The 25,588-nt window shown below is 41.0% G+C and overlaps 1 protein-coding gene across 2 annotated transcripts in view; it reads left to right on the forward strand.

The window, feature by feature from the left end:
• Positions 1-25,588, forward strand: part of CTNNA1 (catenin alpha 1) — a 223,156-nt gene that overhangs the window by 18,489 nt on the left and 179,079 nt on the right. For both annotated transcript variants that reach the window (XM_066342973.1, XM_066342974.1), the window contains exons 2-3: positions 20,786-20,892; positions 24,249-24,444. In XM_066342973.1, coding sequence (XP_066199070.1) covers positions 20,788-20,892; positions 24,249-24,444 — 301 coding nt within the window. In that variant the 5' untranslated portion in view covers positions 20,786-20,787. The remainder of the gene's footprint in view (positions 1-20,785; positions 20,893-24,248; positions 24,445-25,588) is intronic.

Consider the following 25,588-nt stretch of genomic DNA (forward strand, 5'->3'; position numbering starts at 1 on the left):
GTGCCCTGACCAAGGATTGAATCCGCAACCTCAGCATGTCGAGATGATGCTCCAACCAACTGAGTTACTCAGCCAGGGCCCACACTGATTTGATTATTGTAGTTTATAGTAAGTTGATTAGTAGGCCAAATTAGTATTTGAAGCTGGTATATATTTTGTGTACACCTGTATTTAAATTCATTTGTTTAGTTGTATGTACATGCTATTGTGAAAATAAAACCCTTTACATTTTCTATAACGTGGAGGTGCTTGATTGTGGAGGTGCTTACGCACAACTGTTTGATTTTGTTAAAACTGAGAGTAGTACATCAGATTGAATTTAGCTGCATGTCAAAAGTGAAAAAAATAGTTAAAAATTAAATTCATTCAAAATGTATATTCTTTGTTAGTGTCTGTAAATAAACAAATAGTGAAAAAAGTGGATTCAATTATCCTTTCTGCTTTCCCTGCCCAAATAATTTTTTCCTCATGAGTGACTATGAAGCTACACCCTTAAAAAGACTTAGAGGAATTTTGATTGTACTGTATATATTGGAGGCTTTAAGTCTTAGTACCTTCTGTTTTCTCTTAAGTTAAACATATCAGGCATGAGTTTCAGCAGTTCTGAAAATTTGCCAAGGTGCCGGTGTGCTTGCTTCCAGACTTGGAAAGAGTTGCTTGTGCAGCTTGGTGGCCTGCTCAGCCCCCCGATGTGGACGTGGGTTGAGTGGGCCCAACACTGGTGAAATGGACAGTCTGGCTTGACTTGCCCAGTGTCATGCTGTTTGCTCACTTGCAAGAGCACTATACTAAATTTATCCATTATTGAAAGTTCAAAGTGTGCAGAAATAACCATGCTTCAAAATAAAACTTCAATATTGCCCTTTCTCTTTTGGAGCCTCTAAGTGTTCATTATTATTATTATTTTTTTAGTTTTTTTTTATAACTATCAAACTTTTCTTCTCCATGTACAAGCATGCCCCAACCCTATTTCTAATGGAGCTTGAAATTAGCATGCATTTCTATTTATTTGTTAATGGACTGTCATCTATCAACCCCACTTTTTGATTGGGATTTAATTTGTACTTTTTCACTAGCTGCAAATTTAGAGTAATACATATAATGTAAATACATTGAGAAAGGCAACTTCAAGTGTTATTCTAAATGTCTGTAGCAAAGATTTGATCATTTGGAACAAGTATTATATCGGTAAGTGTGATTTGATTTTTAAAATATTTTGTTGTATGTTCCCATTATAGTAAAAAAGGAGGGAATTATGGAAGTTATAGTTTTCATCTGTAAGATTTTTAAGACTTCGAAGGCTTTACAGAAAAAAACCTCATTTGCATTAAAGTTCTGTAATGATTAATCCAGTTTAATCTCAGTGTTAAATAGCTATCTTATTCATTAGTTGATAATTTATTTTAATTTTTTTTGTTGTTGTATTTTTGTGAAGTGAGTAGCGGGGCGGGGGGGGGGGAGGCAGACAGACTCCTGCATACGTCTGACCAGGATCCACCAGCATGCCCACCATGGGGCGATGTTCTATCCATCTGGGGCGATGCTCTGTTGCAACTGGAGCAATTCTAGCACCTGAGGTGGAGACCATGGAGCCATCCTCAGCACCTGGGCCAACTTTGCTCCAATGGAGCCTTGGCTGCAGGAGGGGAAGAGATAGAGAGAAAGGAGAGGGGGAAGGGGGCAGAAGCAGATGGGCCCCTCTCCTGTGTGCCCTGGCCGGGAATCTAACCTGGGACTTCCACATGCCAGGCTGATGCTCTACCCCACTTGAGCCAACCAGCTAGGGCTTAGTTGATAATTTAAAGGCTAATTCTTTCCTGGATTGTTTTGGCTATTCTATTTCATTATATTGAGCTGTGGATTTCCCTCATTTTCTTGTTCTGAGATTTTATTGTTAACTACTGTTACAAATAAGTAGATCATCAGTTGTAGTTTGAAAATGTTTTATTGCTATGGTTTATTTTATTTTGTTAGTATTTGACATTATGAGTTGAAAGTGTGGGTTTGAAGCCTGGTTAATGATCAAGTTACATAATTCTGTACTGGTTTATTAACCAGGTTAGACTGCAGACTGTTCTTGAAACAAAGTGTTGTCATAACTCAGAAAAATGCATTTGTTGTGGCCCATTTTTAGTGACATGAAGGATAGGAGTCTTTGTTAATTGTCCATTTGGCCTGTGCAGCTCCGATACCTGCTTTCTTTCCTAGCAAAGATGCATTGTTACTGTTCTCTCATGGTATATTGAGTATTTCATAATATTAAATATTTCAGTATTAATCAAGACTCTTAATCATGGTTTGTGATTAAACAATAGTGCAATGAATAAGGCAGAAACTGAAAGGGTAAGTTACTCTTACTGATAGTCAGTGTTCATGGAGATTTTCTATTCTGGGAATCTCTAAATCGGAAAAGGTTTCTTACAGTCATCCCTTATCATTTTCTTGCTTCCTTGGACCTGGGGTCATCATGTTCTCAGAAAAGCTCTGGACTGACTTTGAAGTGGATCTTTATAAACCTGTCATTTTACAGAGAAGTCACTAAGTGAAATGTGAGCTTGATAGCTTGGAAGAAGGGGGAGATCCAGGGAAATGAAAGATGGCAGTCCTTGAGAGAAATTTAAGCTTCTTTAGGGTTAAGACAAGTGGAAGATGTAATGCTTTTTGGGTATCTTTATTGAGTCAGGGTCTAAGGGAGTCCTTATTTGTTTATTTATTTATTTATTTGAGAGGTAGGGAGAGAGAGAGACAGGAACATTAATCTATCTGTTCCTGTATGTGCCCTGCCTGGGGATCGAACCAGCAACCTCTGTGCTTCAGGATGATGCTCCAGTCAACTGAGCTATCTGACAGGGCTTCATTTTTTAATTTGATTGATTTTTAGAGAGACAGAGAGGAAGGGAGAGAAACGGAAGGAGGAAGGGAAACATTCATTTGTTGTTCTACTCAGTCATGCATTCATTAGTTGCTTCCTGTGTGTGCCCTGTCTGGGGATCGAACCCGCAACTTTGTCATTTCGGGATGATGTTCTTAACCGACTGAGCTAACTGTCCAGGGCTAGGGTCTAAGGGAGTATTTAGTTTGCTGTATCTCAATTACAGTGGGAAGGGTTCAGTTGAATTCTATACATTTATTATAAGTCTCCATTTCAAAGCAGATGCAGGGTGGGGTGGGGGGCAATGTTAAGTATATACAAGTCGGCCCTGGCTGGTCAGATCAGTGGTAGAGCATTGGCCTGGTGTGTGGAAGTCCCAGGTTCAATTCCGATTAGGGCACACAGGAGAAGCAACCATCTGCTTCCCTACCCATTCCCCCCTCCTTTTCCCCTTCCCCCTCCCCTTCCCCCTTCTCTCTCTCTTTCTCTCTTCTCTTCCAGTAGCCTTAGCTGGATTGATTTGAGCGCGTTGTCCCTGGATGCTGAGAAAGGCTCCGTGGAGCATCCACCTCAGGAGATAAAAGTAGCTCGGTTGCCAGCATTGGGGATGGGCAAGGCATTGGTCTTGGGGGGGATTCTGGTCAGGGCACATGCAGGAGTCTGTCTCTGTATCTCCCCTACTCTCACTTAAAAAAACAGACAAAAAAAGTAAAAAAAGACTATGCAGGTCATCATCACTGACCTTGAGGGATTTACAAACTAATGAGATTATTAGCCTTAGTAATATCACTGATAGGTAAGAATTAGCGATCTATATCTATTCTTGCTAATCTATAGTAAGTGAGAGACATTTCTTATTGCTTTCTATATGCTAGATGAAACCTAAAAGAGTCTAGTCAATTCAGTTAGTAGTTTATAGAATGTTATTAGATGAAAGTTACCATGCTCAAAAAAGCCGTGGTCCCTGTGCTCAAAGAGCTCTCAGTTTCATGGGAGATAGACACACTGATAGTGTTCTGTGGCAAGTGCTGTAAGAGAGATGAGATGCTTATAAAGTGCTTTTTTGACTGGGGAACCCAGAAAAGAGGGAACAGCTTTATCTGTGGGAGAAGAGGACACTTGTGACTCTTGAAGGAAGACAAAAAGTTGGGGAGGTTGCTTTGAGCAGGGGAAAGGGAGCTCTGGAGACAGGCACGTGCACTGGAGAAGAGTTTTATGGAGTGAAGGCAGGTGATGAGGCTGACAGGCTAGTGCGGATCAGGTTTGTTTGGAGGAGTTTGGCTTCATTCTATCCGTGGAAACAATCCCAAGTTATTTTTCAGAGGGTAGTTGACTCTACGGTGATGGTAACTAGGACTGTTAAGAGAACTGGTAGGAGAAGACTCCTAGGTAATCTAAACCAGGACCAAGGCCAGAGCCTTGATCGCGGGAAGGGTTTGTAGAGTTACTTACTGAGGCACAGAGGAAGGGGAGGGAAGAGGAGGAAAGGGGGTTCAAGACTTTTTTTTTTTATTAGAGACACAGGAAGGGAGAGAGAGAGGGTGAGAAGTATCAACTCGTAGTTGCTTTCACTTTACTGTTGTGCATTGATTGCTTCTCATACATACTTTGACCAGGGCTAAGCCAGTGTCCTCTTGGGTCACGCCAGTAACCCTGGGCATTTCAAGCCCTTTGGGCTCAAGCTGGTGAGCATTGGTATTGTGTGGATGGTTCTCCTGCTCAAGCCAGTGACCCTGCGCTGATGAGCCCACTCTCAGAGCTGTCGACTTAAAGGCTTTGAATCTGTAACCCCAGAGTTCTGCGTTGACGCGTCATCCACTGTACCGCCACCACTGGTCAGGCTAGGGTTTCTTTCTGTGGGACCTGCTTTGTTGGTGTTTTGGTCAGTGTAAGTGGGGAAGGCCACAGGGGAATAGATTGGAAGGGAGATGCTTGGTTTGGGGCCTGTGGAGTTTTGAGGAACTTAGCTCTGCAGTTGTGTGTGTGAAGTCCTTCAAGATTGGGGAAATGCCATTCTGGCTAGGAAGGCGGTTGTTTTTTTTTTAGCCTTCACTATGGTAAGTGTAAGAGGTGGGTTTTATTTCTTTTTTGAGCTATGTGTGGCGGTGGTGATTCAGGATTTTTTAAGTAACTAGTATAAATTGTAAGAATAGAATGGGTCAAAAGTATTATTTTCTTTTTTTAAGAACAAGCATTGTTTGATTTTTTTTTTTTTTTTTTTTTTTTTTTGAGAGGAAGGGGTGATAGACTTCTATATGTACCCTGACCAGGATCCACCTCGCAAGCCCGGTCTGGGGCTGGTGATCAAATCAGCTGAGCCGCTGGCTGTGAGAGGGGAAGAGAGCGAGAAAGGGGTGAGGGAGGGAAAGAGAAGCAGATGGTCACTACTCATGTGTGTCCTGACTGGGGATTGAACCCAGGACATCTGCATGCCAGACCAACGCTGTATCCACTGAGCCAACCAGCCAGGGCCTGTTTGATTAAAAAAATTTTTTTTAATTGCTCTTTAGAGAGAGAGAGAGAGAGAGAGAGAGAGAGAGAGAGAAACTGATTTGTTGTTCCACCTATTCATGCACTCATCGGTTGACTCTTGTCTATGCCCTGATTGGGGGTTGAACCCACAACCTTGACATGTCTGGATGATACTTGAACCAACTGAGCTAACCAGACAGGGAGGGTCCAAAGTTAGGAAGGATAAAAGTCTAAACCTATAATGCTTTCTTCTTTGCTTATCTTTCAGTCTTTTTCATTTCACTCATCTTTTTTCATTCATATTTGTGGTTCTTGGAATGTGCCAAAGTTCTCTGGTGCCATTGTCCTTTTGCAGAACCTGAAGCCACTGCTTCCCACTCCCTTCTAGTACTTTGACTCCTCGGTGAGGACTCCCTGGCAAGTTGGGGACTCTTACCTGGGTGCTCTTCTTTTGCACTGATGGAGCAATTTACAACTTTGTAATTTTTGTTGTAACTATTTTTTTTTATCTAGACTGTGAGCATTTCCCCCCAAGTTTGAAAAAATCTTTAACTACAGTATATAGAAAAGTTAGAAGGGTAATAATACAGTGAACACTTAATTCATCAATTTGTTACCAGAAAGGGGACCTGGCCCTTTGGGTCCGCTTAGGGCTAGCCGGTAGTGTGTGGGTTCTTGAGTTTGTGCAGGAAAAATGTCACAGTGAGTCCAAGTGATTTTGAGAGTATGTTTATTAAAGTTGGAGACAGTGAATAGGAAGGGCCTAGAATAGAAGAAGCAACAGTAGAGCCTAGGCCGGCTGCTGTGGCTCTCTGGAAATGATACAGGAAAGAAATAAGCCTAGTAGGGCTGCTTTGGCTCACTGAGAAGTCAGAGAAAAGGGGGCTTCAGAGATAGTTTCAGGGGATTAGCCTGGGGTGGACTGCCGCTGCTCATTGCTTCCCTCGTTGCAAATCTGTTGGGGACCCTTAAAGTTTAGGAGATAAACACCTATAGGGGAAGAAAAAGAGGAGGAGGAGGAAGGGAAAGGGAGGTGTGCTTCCTGGAGGGAGAGAGTGCTGGGATCTTTGTTTTGAGGGCTTTTAAAGACTGGGAGTTTAGGAAAGGATTTCAATAGAATATTCATCAGCTTTTCCAGATGTGCCCGTTCAGGGTTGTGCTCTCTATTAATTGGTCAGCCCCATGATAGGGGGTCATTAGTCATTGCTGCTTGTCCTGGTTTTGCTGCTTTTCTGGGCCTAAAGCTAAAATACAACTGAGGCCTAGATGTTATATTTAGAGATGTGACCTTCAATATCTGGCCAGTTTGTTCAGCTGTTTATCTCAGTTTCCCCATTCTACTTGGCAAGGAATTTTCCTAGCTTCACACTATCCTGTCTCAAATTCTCCTAGATTCACCAATTACTAACATTTTTAAATTTGTTCAATTTTTCTATATAAACATTTTTCTGAGGCATTTGAAAGTAAACTCTAGATATTGGGTAAACCTTTAGGTTCTTCAGCTTGTAACTCCTAAGGAAAATGACATTGACCATATATAACTACAATATCACACAGGAAACTTTACATTGATAAACATTAGTCAGTTCCTTTTAAAAAGTGGTTGTCTCTGCCTGGGCACTTGTGGTAAATACAGATTTTTACATCCTACCCTATACTTGCTGAATCAGAATATGCCTTTTAACAGATTTCAGAGGTATTATTCTCATGCAGCCCATATTCATATTAAATTACACCAGTTGTCCTAGCGATGTACTTTATAGTTTTGTTTTTTTTTTAAATACAGGAATCAGTAAAGATTACATACTGCATTTAGTTGTGAGGTCTCTTTGGTTTTTATTTCCAGTCCCCCCCACCCCCTGATTACATTGATACTTTGGAGAGTTTAGGCCAGTTTTGTATATGTCCTATAGTTTGGATTTGTCTAATTGTTTCTACTCTTGGCAAGAATACTACCTAGGCCCTGGCCAGTTGGCTCAGTGGTAGAGCATCGGCCCAATGTGTGGATGTCCCGGGTTCGATTCCCGGTAAGGCCACACAGGAGAAGCGCCCATCTGCTTCTCCATCTCTCCCCCTCTCGCTTCTCTCTCTTCTCCTCCCCTCCTGCAGCCGTGGCTCAGTTGGAACGAGTTGGCCCCGGACGCTGAGGATGGCTCCATGGCTTCTGCCTCAGCTGCTAAAAAATGGCTCCAGTTGCAAGGAGCAAGGGCTCTAGATGGGCAGATCATTGCCCCTCTACTGGGCTTGCTGGGTGGATCCTGGTCAGAGCACGTGCAATAGTCTGTCTCTGCCTCCCCTCCTCTCATTAAAAAAAAAAAAAAAAAGAATACTACCTATGTGAAGATGATTTTTTTCCAAGGCATTGTAGTTGTCAGGTAGTTTCACTGGTGGTGACTTGAGCAGTATAAACACTTGATTAAGGGGCATCTACCAGATTTCTCCATTGTAAAGGCACCTGTTTCCTTTTGTCATTAATTGCTGGGATGATCTGGTAGGGGTTTCTAATTAGTCTTTGTGTCCCTAGCAGGATCCTGGGACATGGTAATTGGTCAGTCATTGATGAATTAATGAATAACAAAATAGGTCATCAAAAGTACATATTCTACACAAGTTTTAGAGACAATTCTTTCTTGTTTTCTCAGTCTGGTTAACTTCCTAGACTCTAGTCAAGTGCAGGCATCCTTTCTCCTGGCTATTCAAGAAAACTACAGTCCTTTTTCTGTGGGCTTCTCCTCAGCTGTGTTCAAGATTCTCTGCCTAGTAGTCCCATTGTTCTAAAACAAATGCCTCTTTTTTGCCTCCAGTCCAGATGCTGGTTTCATCTTCTTTGCTTCTCTTTTCAGAATAGAATTATCCAATTTCTTTTGGAAACAGGGACCTCCTGTGCATCTATAATCAGTTGTGGCTTAGTGCAGCTTTCTATTGAACACTTATATTATTAATTATCTCAATTATATGATATGGAAGCTAAAGTTAATAAACATGGATATCCTATTCTTACTACAAATGGTCACTTAAGCAGCTCTGGAACTTTTATTTTATCTCATTTTATCTCTCACATGTTCTTGCTCTGTGCTCCAGCCACATTGTTTTGGGGGGAAAACATGGAAAATATATATATATATATAAATAATTTTTTTTTGTATTTTTCTGAAGTTGGAAACGGGGAGGCAGTCAGACAGACTCCCGCATGCACCCGACTGGGATCCACCCGGCATGCCCACCAGGGGGCGATGCTCTGCTCATCTGGGGCGTTGCTCTGTTGCAACCAGAGCCATTCTAGTGCCTGAGGCAGAGGCCACAGAGCCATCCTTGGTGCTCGGGCCAACTTTGCTCCAATGGAGCCTCGGCTGCGGGAGGGGAAGAGAGAGACACAGAGAGGAAGGAGAGGGGGAAGGGTGGAGAAGCAGATGGGCACTTCTCCTGTGTGCCCTGGCCGGGAATCGAACCCGGGACTCCCGCACGCCAGGCCGACGCTCTACCACTGAGCCAACCGGCCAGGGCGGAACATATATTTTTATACCTCTTATTTTGTTACCCCTCTTTCTCCCTTCCTCCCTCAATCCCCAAACAGTTTCCATTTTAGACAGTGATGGGCTTGGGGGAGGATTTAGTAAAAGGCAAGTGTCAGGGTGAGTCTTAATTATAAGTGTTACCTTTTTATTTTTGTTTTAATTTTTTCATTGATATAAGAGAGAGAGAGAGAGAGATGGAGGATGGGGGAAGGAAATAGAGAACAAAAGAGAGAAGCATCGACTCATTCCGCTTAATTGTTCCATTTAGTAGTTAATGATTGGTTCTTTTTTTTTTTGTATTTTTCTGAAGCTGGAAACAGGGAGAGATAGTCAGACAGACTCCCGCATGCGCCTGACCGGGATCCACCCGGCACGCCCACCAGGGGCGAAGCTCTGCCCAACAGGGGGCGATGCTCTGCCCCTCCGGGGCGTCGCTCTTTTGCGACCAGAGCCACTCCAGCGCCTGGGGCAGAGGCCAAGGAGCCATCCCCAGCACCCGGGCCATCCCTGCTCCAATGGAGCCTGGCTGCGGGAGGGGAAGAGAGAGACAGAGAGGAAGGAGAGGGGGAGGGGTGGAGAAGCAGATGGGTGCTTCTCCTGTGTTCCCCTGGACGGGAATTGAACCCGGGACCTCTGCACGCCAGGCCGACGCTCTACCACTGAGCCAACGGCCAGGGCATTGATTGGTTCTTGTATGTGCCCTGACCAGGGATTGAACCCATGACCAAGGTGTACTGGGGCTTTTTTTTTTTTTTGACAATTACTGGGAGATTTGAGAGTTGAAATTCCAATACCTGTGTTAACTCTGTTTAATGCAGAAGCAGCCTGGCATACTTGTGACTACACTAGTAATCCACAATCCTATATCTTGTACAGTGTGACAGTTAATGTTACTGTGGGTACTTTTAATTTATAAATTTTCTGATTTGCATGTAAATGAACCGACCTAACATTGCATTACCTTAACCTTGCTGTTAGAAAAAAATTGGCATTGAGTAGTATGCTTAGGATATTTTAAAGGTTTGAAGCAGACATGTTTTAAGAATAATATGGCCATTCTGTTGGGAATAAACATTTATTGTCTTTGAAAAAGGTATGTAGCTCTTTGCTTGAAAGAGGCAGTGTGCCGAAATCAGCCTCCTTAGTTCTGATGTAGCTATGCTTTTATTTTCTGCTTGCTTCTTCTTTTCTCTTTCCATCATAACTGTTGCTGATCAAATGCCTACATCTCTGCCCCTTTCTGAATTTATAGCTAACTTTTGTTTTATAGCCAGGATTGCTGATTATAAGGTAATGAAGACTGAATAACTACAGTTTAACTTTTTATTTAGTTCCACTAAGTAAGCTTGATCCCTCCTGGAAAAACCTAAGGTTGCTGTAATTCATTAAGGTTGGCTAGCTCTAGTAGGTTTTGTAATAGATCTTTTGAAGGAGTGCTCTGTAAGTTAATTGGAAAACTTAGAAACTGCCAAGAGTTTAAAACTTATTTGTTTAGCTACTCTAAACAGTATCATTAATTGTAGAGAAGTAGTAGAAGATATGAGTAAGATTAAGGCAGAAGCTTTGTCTTGATAGGCTTGTAAATATTTTAAAATCAGGTTGCATAAATTCAGTTCAGCTAATGTTGTGTCTGCTCTGCTTCAAGCACTTTCCTTGCCCAGCAACTTAAGAAATATAAAGAAGCATAAACATAGTTATCAGCCTTAAACTTAAAATATAGCTAGGAAGACCACAGGCTGAGCCTGACAGTTAATTACATTTAATAAAACAATACGGAGGCTTTAAAGAGAAAGTATAAATGAAAGGAATACTAGAATTTCAGAGCTGGAAGGACTTGGGAGTTTAGAATTCAACCTCTTTCATTGTGTAGATGAGTACAAGGATCCAGTGAGGTGAAGTGATTGCCCAAGATGAGATTATAAGTCAGTGAGAAAGCTGGTACCAGAAGCTATGTTCTTTTCAGAGAATATATTCTTATTAGATTTTAAAAATTCTACTTCTGCTTTTTGAAATTCTTTTAAGTAAGGGGTAACCAAAAGCATAATTTGGCTGTGTAGTATAGGTTAATACTGTTCAGTGTCACTCTTGGTAGGGCTTTTTTGTTTGTTTTTTGTTTTTTGTATTTTTCCGAAGCTAGAAACGGGGAGAGACAGACAGACTCCCGCATGCGCCCAACCGGGATCCACCCGGCACTCCCACCAGGGGGCGATGCTCTGCCCACCAGGGGGCGATGCTCTGCCCCTCCGGGGCTTTGCTCTGCCGTGACCAGAGCCACTCCTAGCGCCTGGGGCAGAGGCCAAGGAGCCATTCCCAGCGCCCGGGCCATCTTTGCTCCAATGGAGCCTCGGCTGCTGGAGGGGAAGAGAGAGACAGAGAGGAAGGAGAGGTGGGGGGAGGGGTGGAGAAGCAGATGGGCGCCTCTCCTGTGTGCCCTGGCCGGGAATCGAACCCGGGACTTATGCACGCCAGGCTGACGCTCTACCACTGAGCCGGCCAGGGCCTTGGCAGGGCTTTTGATTCAAGATGCCCTACAAGGCAGTCTGCTTTCCATCATGGTTATTGAAAAACAAATACACACTGCATGGGTTCCCAGTTTTTAAGTGTCAGTATACGTATTTTAAGTTTCTCAGTGTTAGTGCATGATTGAGTCCTTTCCCTTAACACCTTCAGTGGGAGCCTGCATCTGGTGAATTTTTTATGGGGAATGCTAGAGACCTCCTCAGAGACATTAATTACTTCAGAGGTTGTAGAGTTCTGGAATGTAGAATTGGAAGGGATTTTAGGGGAGAATCTTGTTCAGTTTGTACAAAGTGTTGACAAACAGGGCAAACCTAGTACTCAAACACCTTTACTTGTCCCACACAATAATAAAATTTTTTGGAACTGGTTGCTAGCATTAAAGTTGGGAGATTTTACATAAAAATCTGCATCTCTGGATCTCTTGTAAAATCAGATGACTTGCTAACTATATATAGGTCTGCATGATCTAGATTGCTAGAGCTGATGATTAACCAGTTCTGGCTCCTCCTAGCAGTCTCCCATGGAGTCAGGTGTGATTGACAATTCATCATTGTGCTTATACTCTGCGTTTGAGTTAAGAAAGTGAAATTATTTTGTACCCCAAAGTATCAAAATTAGGAAAATGGAAGATCAAGGAGGCGATTTTTTTCTGAGAAGTTTCTTAAAAAAATTATGAACATTTGTACAAACCTGCAGGTGATTCTTGTTCTTTCTCTAAGACAAACCTACTTTTATTCCAAGTGTCAGAAGCCGTTTTCCCCCTTGACTGGGCTGGCCTAGTCTTTGCACGCTCACCTTAAGCAGCTTCCTCCCTCTTTCTACCTTCTTTCAGAAATTTTCAAGCAGCCCTCCTTCTCCTCACAGCTTCCCTTGCCCTGAAACGCTGTTAGACCAGTATTCTCATCTTTGTTCCCATTTTCCTTATGTGGGAAAAGTGAACCTGAGATGTGGGTGATAAAGCAATAGAAATGCATGTGTGTGCTCCTTGAACCTTGATTTGCTGATTTTCAAAAAAAAAAAAGTCCTCAGGCCTAGTGCTAACCCCAGTCAGGTTGGGCTAACTGCCCTTCCCTGGGCTCCTGCTTTTTTTTTTTTTTTTTTTTTTTTTAATTTTTTAAAGATTTTGTTCATTTTAGAGAGGAGAGAGATAGAGAGAGAGAGAGAGAGAAGGAGGGAGGAGCAGGAAGCATCAACTCCCATATGTGTCTTGGCTGGGCAAGCCCAGGGTTTTTGGACCTGAGACCTCAGCATTCCAGGTTGACGCTTTATCCACTGCGCCACCACAGGTCAGGCAGCTCCTTCTGCTTTTTAAGGAGGCTTTTTATTTCAAGAAAAAAAGAATGGAAAAGTGTATTTCTTTGGAAAAATGAATTGTTGTATGTTGTACTTGTTTAATAATTAAAACAAATGTGACCACATGACTACTTCAGCCGGTTTCATTTATCTCTTGACTCCCTCGCTGTACAACCCTTGAAAGGTTTCCTGTTACATTTGTGTTGATGCAGTGACTGGAATGCTAGGATACAGGAATGCAGAATCCGTGGGGCAAATCGTTCTTTCTGAAATGTTTTATCTATGGCATTAGATGACATTTACTTGAACTGCTGTTAGCCCTTTAGCAATAGAGCACACCATTTTCTCAAGTTGACTGATTTGGGCTGGTCAGTTGAATGGACAAATACAGGTCTGAGAGAATGAGTATAGATAGCTTGTTTGCCCACTTGGAATGAAGTGAATTCCCAGAAACTGGCATTCTCTATTGCCAGATTAAGCAAGTCGAAATTATTTCTGGTACACCATCTCCAGTGATTCTAGAATTTTTTGATGTTTAGCTAAGTCTTGGTGAAATGTTAGATTTATACCAGTGCTGATATTTTCAGCACTATCTAAAGGGGTTCACCTGTTCGGTGTCACTCAAGTATGCACTTATGGGAGTTGATACAAACACATATTTATTATTAAAGTTGTTAGGAGTGGTCTAGTCACAGACATATGCTTTTCCATCTTGCCATTGTTTTATAACCCTTTTTTCCCTGGGTTAACAATTAAAATGAAATAAAATTAAAGAACAGTCCCTCAGCTCCCTCAGCTACATTAGCCACATTTCAAGACATCTCTCTCCTCTCCCTTCCTTCTCTTTGTTCTCCTCCTTTTACCTTTGATTTCTTCTCTATCCTTTCTCTCTTCTTATCCCTCTTACTCTCTACATCTCTTCTCCCTTTATCTTTTTTCCCCATTTTCCCATTTTTCTCTTTTCCTTGTCATTTTCTTCCCTCCCTCCCTTCTCTCTCTTCAACTCTCCTCCCCACTTTCCATTCCTCTCTGTGTCTATATGTATTTAATACATTATTTTTCTGAACTATATGAAAATTGCAGAAATCATGCCCATTTTGTGAAACAGGTACATAACTGCAATATAATGATGATAATCCTTTTTCAAATTTTATCAATTGTCTCAGTTTTTTTCTTGTACAATTACTGCATTTAGTTGTCATGTCAGCCTCCTTTAATCTGAAAGAATATTTCAATCTTTTTTTTTTAACCTGGACATTCTTGAAGACAGTTATTTTGTGGTATATTCCTCACTTTGAGTTTGATATTTCCTCATAATGAGATTGAGATTATATAATTTTGGTGGGCAGAACCACTGAAAGTGATGTTGTATCCTTTCTCAGAGTGCATCAGATTAGGAGGGACATGATGTCAGTTTGTCCCATTATTGGAGATACTAATTTGTGTGTGTGTGTGTGACGGAGACAGAGAGAGAGAGAGAGGGACAGATAGGGACAGACAGTCAGGAAGAGAGAGATGAGAAGTATCAATTCTTCGTTGCTGCTCCTTAGTCTCCTTAGTTGTTCATTGATTGCTTTCTCATACGTGCCTTGACCGAGGGGCTACAGCAGACTGAGTGACCCCTTGCTCAAGCCAGCGACCTTGGGTTCAAGCTGGTGAGCCTTGCTCCAACCTGATGAGCCCATGCTCAAGCTGGCGAACTCGAGTCTCGAACCTGGGTCTTGAACCTGGGTCCTCCGCGTTTCAGTCCAGCGCTTTATCCACCGCACCACCACCTGGTCAGGCTGGAGATGCTAATTTTGATCACTTGATTACTGTGGTATATGCTAGGTTTCTCTATGAAGTTTTTATATTTTTTGCCCTTTGCAATCAATAAATGGTCTCTTGGGAGTTACCATGAGACTATGCAGTTTCTTTCTCTTTCTCTCTCTCTTTTTTTTTTTTTTTGGTGAGAAAGAGAAAGGGATAGGACAGACAGTGAGGGAGAGAGATGAGAAGCATCAGTTCTTCATTGTGGCACCTTAGTTGTTCATTGACTGCTTTCTCATATGTGCCTTGACGAGGAGGGGTTGGCTACAGCAGAGTGAGTGACCCCTTGCTCAAGCCAGTGACCTTGGGCTTCAAGCAGTGACTTTTGGGCTCAACCCAGTGACTATGGGGTCATGTCTATGATCCCACACTTGAGCCAGTGATTCCACTCTCAAGCTAGTGAGCCCACGCTCAAGCCGGTGACCTCGGGGTTTGAAATCTAGGTCCTTTGCATCCCAGTCCGATGCTCTATTCATTTTACCACCACCTGGTCAGGCGAAATACTCAGTTTCTTAGTAAACTTTTACCCACTTGAATTAGCCTTCTTTTATGATTCTTGCTTAAATCAATTATTATTATGATGGTTCCTAAGTGAAGACTTTTTCTAAACACATTATTTCTTCTTCTATTAGTTGATATGTTTATTATATGAAAGAACTTTTCTTTATTCACATTACTATGGATTCATGGATTCTCATTTTTTCAGTGGATTATAACCTATTTTAATTTAATCTTCACAAAAGCCCTCTGAAGATAATGTCTTATAAATGAGGAAACAAGTTTAGAGTGGTTAAGTGATGATCAAGCATACCTTTTGATTGTATTAGCCTTCTTACATCTTATAAAAAAAAGACTCTACTGTTTTACTTTTTAAATTGATTTTTAGAGAGGGAGAAGAAGGGAGGGAGAGAGAGCGAGAGAGAGAGAGAGAAATTGGGTATGCTGTTCCATTTATTTATACATTCATTGGTTGTACGTTCCCTAGCCCAGGATTGAACCTGCAACCTTGGCATATTGAGATTATGCTTTAACCAACTGAGCTACCGGGCCAAGGCAAGATTCTACTTTTTTATTGCAAAAATAACTTTCTTAATACCTGTATAATTTTATTTTATTTTATTTAAAATGTTGATTGTATTGATTTTAGAGAGATAGGAAAGGAGAGAGGAAGAGAGAGGAACATCAATCCGCTCCTTTATGTGACCTGACTGGGGATCAAACCAGCAACCTTTGCACTTCAGGACAACGCTCCTACCAACTGAACTGTTTGGCCAGGGCAATATCTGTATAATTATATAATACCAGAAAATACAGTTAAGCAAAACACCATGTTAATATCACCCATAATCCCCAATTCTTAGGGATAACATCATTGTTAATATTTTTTTTCATATACACAGATATCTTCCCCTCCCTGCAGTTATACTTTATATTTTATATTGTATATGAAATATATACATTTTCAGTAGTATGTGTTTTGAACATTTACTCAAAGTTAACAATTCTGAGTTTTTTTCGTAATTTCCCCCATATCTGTTTTTTTATTTATATACAGTAAAGTTTACTCTTTGTGTGGTACAGTTCTACAAGTTTTGATAAATTCAGAGTTGTGTAACCACCATTTTTCTTTTTTCTTTTTTTGTAAGAAAGAGGGACAGAGAGAGACAGACAGACAGTAAAGGAGAGGAGATGAGAAGCATCAATTCTTTGTTGCAACATGTTAGTTGTTCAGTGATTGCTTTCTCATATGTGCAGTGATGGGGGGGGGCTACAGCTGAGCCAGCAGCCTTTGGCCTCAAGCCAGCAACCATGGGGTCATATCCATGATCCCATGCTCAAGCTGGTGACCTCAGGCTTTCGAATCTGGATCCTCTGCATCCCAGGCCAGCACTCTGTCACTCATACATAGTTCAACATAATCTCCTAAAAACAGTCATTTTTCTACACAGCTACAATTTCATTATCACACCTACGAAATTGAGCAGTGATTCCATAATATCACCTGCTATTTAATAAATATTAAAAATTTACCAATATTCTTATAAATGTGTTTATAGCTGTTTGTTTCAAACTCATCTCCAAAGTAGGTGTATGTATTGCATTAGATTCTTATGTCTCCTGGTTTTTTTTTTAGTCTAGATAGAATATCCTCCCATTTCCTCGTCTCAAATATTGACTGAAGAGTTAAGAAATCTCTTTGCCTTTATAGAATGCCACACATTCTGTATTTATGTTTCCTTATGATGTTCTTTTATTCCCCCACCATACATCTGTATTCACTACAAACAGCCCCTATAAACTTAAAATTCAGTCTAGGTTAGGGTTTCTTGCAGTTGAGTTTGCATTAGAAAAATTTTGTCTTTGTTTTTACCAGTAAGGAGTTAGCATTTTCTTCTATATTAATGTAGACAATAAATGAGTTTTCATTTGAATTGGTAACTTTGTCATCAGTGGGAATCTCGGTGCTTTTCATATCTGCAATGATTATGTCTTTAAAAATGTGCATGTTTATTACTTTGAAGTAGTTATCAGAGTTCTTGCCAGATTTTATTTACTGTTAATAATGAAGCACATATATTGCTGTATTGTCCATTGGTTTTTAAAGTTTTTTCTTTTTTCAGTGAGAGACAGGAAGGGAGAGAGATGAGAAACATCAACTCAGTAGTGTGGCACTTTAATTGTTCATTGATTGCTTCTTATACGTGCCTTGACCAGGTGGATTCAGCTGAGCCAGTGACCCTCTTGTTCAAGTTAATGAGTGACCTTTGGGCTCAAGCCAGTAACCATGGTGACCCTTTGCTCAAGCCGGTGACCCTTCACTTAAGCTAGTGGGCCTTTGCTCAAGCTGGTGACCTTGGAGTTTTGAACCTGGGACCTCAGCATCCCAGGTCGATGCTCTATCCACTGTGCCACCACTGGTCAGGCTATAAAGTATTTTTTTTTTTTTTCCCATTTTTCTGAAGCTGGAAACAGGGAGAGACAGTCAGACAGACTCCTGCATGCGCCCGACCGGGATCCACCCGGCACGCCCACCATGGGGCGACGCTCTGCCCACCAGGGGGCGATGCTCTGCCCATCCTGGGCGTCGCCATGTTGCGACCAGAGCCACTCTAGCGCCTGAGGCAGCGGCCACAGAGCCATCCCCAGCGCCCGGGCCATCTTTGCTCCAATGGAGCCTTGGCTGCGGGAGGGGAAGAGAGAGACAGAGAGGAAAGCGCGGCAGAGGGGTGGAGAAGCAAATGGGCGCTTCTCCTGTGTGCCCTGGCCGGGAGTCGAACCCGGGTCCTCCGCACGCTAGGCCGACGCTCTACCGCTGAGCCAACCGGCCAGGGCTATAAAGTATTTTGATAACTAAATTTTAATATATATGTTCCCTTTATAATTCCTTGAATTGTATTGTATGCATTTTAAAAATATTCCAAGGAAGGGTCTATAGCTACGCTGTCCATTACAGAAGTTACTAGCCACATGTGGCTATTGAGCACTTGATGTGGCCTGTTTGAATTTAAATGTGCCCTAAGTGTAAACGATATTCTGGATTTTGAACACTTAGCACTTACATAAAGTATCTCTAATAATTTTTTTAAAGTATTCATTATTGAAATGATAATATTTTAGATATATTGTATTAATTAAAATATGTTGAAATTAAATTTGTCCATTTCTTTTTACTTTTGTTTTTTACTTTATTTTTTTGAGCAAGCTGGTCTATAGGCTGTAGTCAACTTCAAAGGGATTCATGGTATTGGAAAAGGTATAGAATCCCTACAGAGAAGCGTCATTAGACTCAGATTAAACATTTAATTTTGCTGTTGCACAACTGTCTTGTTCAGTTTATAGTAACTCTGAGGCTCTTGAAAATCATTTAAACTTTTTCCATCAAGAATTGTTTAAAAATATTTTTAAAATTTATTATTTTTTTAGTGCGTGTGGGTATGAGAGAGACAGGAAAGGAACGAGATGAGAAGTATCAGCTCATAATTGTGGCACATGTAGTTGTTCATTGATTGCTTCTTATATGTGCTGTGACCAGGGGGGCTCCATCCAGCCAAACCAATGACCCATTGCTCAAACCAGTGACCTTGGGTTTCAAGCCAGCAACCTTGGGATCATGTTGATCCACCACTGGTCAGGCTCATCAAGAACTCTATATAAGTAATATAGGATGCTTTATATTTTATCATTTTAGGGAGCATATAATATCAGGTCTTTCATTATTAGCAAGGCTAAATTTACTTAATTTGTTTAAGGGCATGACTGTTAGATTTCAGCATTATAAAGGTATGTTTTACCCCCTTTGCAATTAGTAGGTAACCTGTCAGGTGATACTTTGGTGCCTTACAAATATCCTGTTCCCCAATATCCTTTCACCTAATTGTGTTAACATATCAATACATCAATAATCCTTACTTGAGTCACTTATTGCACTAGTGTTTGCAAAATGGTCATTTTCTAACCCTGGTGTACATTTTTGATAAAGAAATTTCCTCCCTACTTTATTTCTTTTTGAGGATCCCTGTGGTCATAGGCTCTGTCGGTCAGTCAATCAGTAGTTACAAACATTGTTCTTGACATTCAACTTGTCCTGAATTTGGGCAATAGAGCATTTGGTTCCTGTCTATTATTGATACAATCCTGTTAGTCTTTGTGCCGTTTCTTGTTCTCTACACAATAGAGTATGTCAGACCTGGAATACACCTATTAATTAATTATTATTTTGAGGAGTATTGATTCCCTTTAATTAGAAATGGTATTTAATAGACATATAGACTTGGGCAGTGCTACCATTGTTTTTTCCTAAATTTTTACAACATTGTTTTTTTTTGTTTGTTTGTTTTTTGTATTTTTCTGAAGCTGGAAACGGGGAGGCAGTCAGACAGACTCCCGCATGCGCCTGACCGGGATCCACCAGGCACGCCCACCAGGGGGCGATGCTCTGCCCATCCGGGGCGTCGCTCTGCCGCTACCAGAGCCATTCTAGCGCCTGAGGCAGAAGCCACAGAGCCATTCTCAGCGCCCGGGCAACCTTTGCTCCAATGGGAGCCTTGGCTGCGGGAGGGAAAGAGAGAGACAGAGAGGAAGGAGAGGGGGAGGGGTGGAGAAGCAGATGGGTGCTTCTCCTGTGTTCCCCTGGCCGGGAATCGAACCTGGGACTTCTGCACGCCAGGCCGACGCTCTACTACTGAGCCAGCTGGCCAGGGCCAACATTGTTTTTTAAGAGCAGCAGTTTCCTATTGTTTGGTTGGTTGAGATTTAGTGACCTGTTTGAAATTTAGGTAGTTTCCAATATTTAATTATTATATACTATATGGTTGTGAACATCATTGTATCTAGGTTTTTAACATATACCTGAATATTTTATTTAGAATAAAATAATAGAAGTTGAATTTTTGAGTCATAGGAATGCACACTTTAATGGTTTATATTAGTGTTTACCTCACCTGTATACCTCTCCTCTCTTTTTTTCTTTAATCTTTAAGTCACTAATTTTAGAAACAAACACTTAACTGTGATATTTTCCTTGAAGTCTTTTCTCTCTAGTCTTAAAGCCTCTGTCTAATGAAATAGATACTGGTACACTGATTTTTAAAAATTTTTTCATTTATTGATTTTAGAGAGTGAGGAAGAGGGAGAGAGATGGAAACATTGATCTCTTTCTGTTTGTGCACTGACCAGGATTGACTGACAGCCTTTGTGGATCGGGACGATGCGCAAACAACTGAGCTATTTGGGCCAGGGCAATACATTGATTTTTCACTAAATGTGACTTTCAGTTTCTTCTGGCTATGAGTGATAATAGCTATACGTATAGAGGGCAGCAGACATAAGCATTATTCTTTGAATCTATTAAAAAATGAAGTAAGTTGTACTGTTTAGATAATACTGTACTAGACTGCTCACAAAAATTAGGGAATATTTTATCACTTCATATTCATTTTGAAATATCCCCTAATTTTTGTGAGCAGTATATAAATGTTTGAGTAAGAAAAATAAGAATTTTTTGTACTAGCCTTCATTTACTTTAGCTTTTTATCCTGGAAGTAGAAATGTCTTGGTGCCAGAGAAGCTCAAAAGGAAAAGTTCTGTGTTTGGGAATGCCCTCTTGTAGTATCCCTCATGTTCATAAACTTGAAATTTTGAGATTCTAAAAGTTACTGGGCCCTCAATGCCCAGGCTAGTAAGAGTTTCTTTCATCTTGTGAATGTAGCTATCCTGATATACAAGCCCTTTAATAGGAGATTTGTTACATATTTTTATATTTGTGTTTGAGTTTGCCTGACTTTGGCTTTTGTTTCTCTTTCAGAAATGTCTGCTGTCCATGCAGGCAACATAAACTTCAAATGGGACCCCAAAAGTCTAGAGATCAGGACTCTGGCAGTTGAAAGACTGTTGGAACCTCTTGTTACACAGGTAAGAATCTGAAAACAAATACATACATTGTTGTTATAACATGGTTCCATAGTAGTAAGTCTAGATAACAAACATAGGGCATGGTTATTTAGTTCAAAGCTTAATGTAAGTGCTCGAGTTTAAGTTGATATACTTAGATAATTTGTCTCTACTAATAATTAAATATTGATGTATGGGTTCATTTAACTCTATTTACAAACAACTTTTTAGTTGCTGCCATTTTTTTCAGTCTTATTGGCAATAGTATGGGCTAGTAGTATGTAGGGCAACTTGCCAGTTGTTTGCATTTTGCAGACATTTTCTTGATATCACTCTTTTCTTGGAACAAATATCCAAGGAAGCTGGGATATGGAACCTTTACTGTTAAGTCTTCTTTACCCGATTTAACACCTTTCATTGTCTATTAGTAGGTAATTTACTTTGAGTATGTAGGTTTGGTATGTTCTGTTACAAATGCAAATATCACAATGTGCTTACATTTCATTAACTGTTAGCAAGTAGCTATGCACTTCTGGTGTTCTGGCACAGTTTACTAGTGTGCATGTGTGTGAGAGAGTGAGAGAGAGGCAAATGTAGTGAGTGGCATGTGCTATCTTTAAAAACAAACTCCATTACAACTGGTAAATATAAACTAGTATTATAAATAATATAGCTACACATACATATATGTGTGTACATATATAATTTTAAAACTATGAAGGAGCGTGTGGCAACACTCAGGTATATGTACTTTCTTGAAGCCCACCTACTATAGCTCTCAGTAGGTTTGTTGTGTGACAAATTATGCTAATAACAAATCTTTAGTCTTTTTCATCCTATAGATTGTTATACATATGTGTATATATATGTATGTATATTTATGATGGTTAATGTTCTGGGACTTAAAAACACCATCATGGTAGGCTACTTTGCACAGTTTTTTTTTCTTTCTTAAGGGCCTTCACTAGTTAGTTGCAGAGATCTGTGTGACTAAATTGTGAAAAGATTTCAGAAATAAGTTACCTTAAAACATTTTACACAGGTTGGAAATAGAAAACTGTGACCTCTAGATAAAGCCAAGGTTCATTGTTGACCTATTTCTGGATCCTTTTTTGTTTTTAAATTGAATTTGTTGGGTGGCATTGTTTAATAAAATTATAGAAGTTTCAGGTGCACAGTTTTACAATACATCATCTGTATATTGCATTGTGTATTCACCACCCCAAGTCGTCTCCTTCCATCACCATTTATCCCCCATGCCCTCATCTACCTTTCCCCACCCTTGAAACTTCTTGATGACATATACTAGAGATGTTTATAACTTGTTTCTAATTAGTTTTTATCTTATAAAGTAAAACAAAAAACCTAATGCTCATATTTGAGGAATTAAAATATTATACACTGCTCACAAAAATTAGGGGATCTGGGAATGGGCAGATACTCTAGTACAGTGGTCCCCAACCCCTGGGCTGCGGACCGGTAATGGTCCATGGGCCATTTGGTACCAGTCCACAGAGAAAGAATAAATAACTTACATTATTTTTGTTTTATTTATATTTAAGTCTGAATGATGTTTTATTTTTAAAAAATGACCAGATTCCCTCTGTTACATCCGTCTAAGACTCACTCTTGATGCTTGTCTCGTTAGTTCGACAATTATATTTAAAAAGACCAGTTTTTACGCCGGTCGCATAATTTTATTTTGTGCATTTATCCATCCTACCCTAAAGGCTAGTCCGTGAAAATATTTTCTGACATGAAACCAGTCTGTGACCCAAAAAAGGTTGGGGACCACTGCTCTAGTACTTTCAGCCTTTTTTTTTTTTTTTTTTTTTTTTTTTGTGGCAGAGACAGAGAGTCAGAGAGAGTAAGAGACAGACAGGAAGGGAGAGAGAGATGAGAAACATCAATTCTTCATTGCGGCTCCTTAGTTGTTCATTGATTGATTTCTCATATGTGCCTTGGCCGGAGGGCTACAGCAGACTGAGTGACCCCTTGCTCAAGCCAGCGACCTTGGGCTCAAGCTGGTGAGCCTTGCTCAAACCCGATGAGCCTGCGCTCAAGCTGGTGACCTTGGGGTCTTGAACCTGGGTCCTCCACATCCCAGTCCGACGCTCTATCCACTGCGCCACTGCCTGGTCAGACCTTTTAGCCTTTTAGTGCATTTTCACCAATGAAATAAAAGTTGGTTTTGCATCTTATTTGCATAATCGAACAACTTTCTTTGACTTGGTTGCTTTTCTGATGTTCTTGTTTAATTAAAAAAACAAAAGCGGCCCTGGCCGGTTGGCTCAGTGGTAGAGCGTCGGCCTGGCGTGCAGAAGTCCCGGGTTCGATTCCCGGCCAGGGCACACAGGAGAGGCGCCCATCTGCTTCTCCACCCCTCCCCCTCTCCTTCCTCTCTGTCTCTCTCTTCCCCTCCCGCAGCCTAGGCTCCATTGGAGGGAAGATGGCCCGGGTGCTGGGGATGGCTCCTTGGCCTCTGCCCCAGGCGCTAGAGTGGCTCTGGTCGCAACAGAGCGACGCCCCGGAGGGGCAGAGCATCGCCCCCTGGTGGGCAGAGCATCGCCCCTGGTGGGTGTGCCGGGTGGATCCCGGTCGGGCGCATGCGGGAGTCTGTCTGACTGTCTCTCCCCATTTCCAGCTTCAGAAAAATACAAAAAAAAACAACAAAAAAAAACAAAAACTTTTTTTTATTGCTTCATATTTATTTTGAAATATTTCCTAATTTTTGTGAGATGTATAGGTTTTACACATTTAGAACTAAATTATTTTGGAAACTAGAGTATCATTGCTGTGTATTTCTTTTTAAAATTATTCATTTATTTATTAATTGCTTATATATAGAAAGAGGAACACTGAATTGTTGTTCCACTTATTTGTGCATTCATTGGTTGACTCTTGTATGTGCCCTAACCAGGGATAGAACTCAGCATTGATGATTGGGATAATGTTCTAACCCAGTGGTCGGCAAACTCATTAGTCAGCAGAGCCAAATATCAACAGTACAACAACTGAAATTTCTTTAGAGAGCCAAATTTTTTAAACTTAAACTAGGTAGGTCATTCCTTATTGAGGTAGCGCCGGCACGTGGTGTTTGGTGAAGAGCCACACTCAAGGGGCCAAAGAGCCACATGTGGCTCGTGAGCTGCAGTTTGCCGACCACTGCTCTAACCAACTGAGCTACCTGGCCAGGGCTTGCTGTGTATTTTAAATATGGAGAGAGTTGTACATTATTTGTTAATCCTTGATGCAATCTCATAAAGTTGATGTTTCTTTTTTGTTTTGAACAATCTTGGTACCTTTAAGAATGTTAGTCTTTCTGTTATTTTCATTTTAATCAACTGCAGTTTAATTTTTAAAAATGAAACTTTTAGGTTACGACTCTGGTCAACACCAATAGTAAGGGGCCCTCTAATAAGAAGAGAGGTCGTTCTAAGAAGGCCCATGTTTTGGCTGCATCTGTTGAACAAGCAACTGAGAATTTCTTGGAGAAGGGGGATAAGATTGCAAAGGAGAGTCAGTTTCTCAAGGAAGAGCTTGTGGCTGCAGTAGAAGATGTTCGAAAACAAGGTAGGTTAATACTGCTTTTTATATAGAGATAAGCAGGTGTTTATAGAGAATCCTTGAAGGTGACTTTTTGTGGTCAGTATTCTTATTTTTATGCTTGCCAATTGCTCAGTAACTAATAAAATCAGTTATTGGAGATATATTGAGTTATACTGGCTTAAATTTTAATCAGGAAATATAATAAAGGAACTTTTTTTTTGTTTTTGAGAATCTGAATCCACTTCCCTTGTGTCAAAGTTGTAACACAACTTGATAGAAAATAAAGTGGGGGCCCTGGCCGGTTGGCTCAGTGGTAGAGCGTCGGCCTGGCGTGCAGAAGTCCCGGGTTCGATTCCCGGCCAGGGCACACAGGCGAAGCGCCCCTCCCCCTCTCCTTCCTCTCTGTCTCTCTCTTCCCCTCCCGCAGCCGAGGCTCCATTGGAGCAAAGATGGCCCGGGCACTGGGGATGGCTCCTTGCCTCTGCCCCAGGCGCTAGAGTGGCTCTGGTCACGGCAGAGCAACGCCCCGGAGGGGCAGAGCATCGCCCCCTGGTGGGCAGAGCATCGCCCCTGCTGGGCGTGCCGGGTGGATCCCGGTCGGGCGCATGCGGGAGTCTGTCTGACTGTCTCTCCCCGTTTCTAGCTTCACAAAAATATAAAAAAACAAACAAACAAACAAACAAATAAATAAATAAAGTGGGGCAGAAGTTTATCTTTTATCCTATGTGATACCTCTTTTTAATTTAGGTTGAAAATATAGAGTTGATAAAATGGAAAAATGTCCAGCATTTCTGAAAATATTATATAAATTGCCCTGTTCTGTCAGAGTGGTATAACAATCATCATATCTTTTAAACTGGTTTGAGTTTGAAACAAGTTGAATCTGGGCTTGAAAGAATTATGTTTTGGGAAACTCAGGATTAATAGAAGGTCAAATTGTAACCCACAGTTATATAATACAGTAGTTACTATTAGAAAAAACTGTCATCACTGTGGTGCTACAAGTATGATAAGAGGTTTTTAAATGTGAAAGATTAACTTATTGTAACCTGTAGTTTTGTGATAAACTTGTGGTCCAACAGGATCCGGACTTCCACAAAGACCTAGCTTTCTGTGGGGTCGTTAGGTATCAATTAAGGTGAACTGAGCCCCTACTCTGTGCAGGTGC

Source organism: Saccopteryx leptura, chromosome 6, assembly GCF_036850995.1.
Source record: "Saccopteryx leptura isolate mSacLep1 chromosome 6, mSacLep1_pri_phased_curated, whole genome shotgun sequence".
NCBI classification, from domain to species: domain Eukaryota; kingdom Metazoa; phylum Chordata; class Mammalia; order Chiroptera; family Emballonuridae; genus Saccopteryx; species Saccopteryx leptura.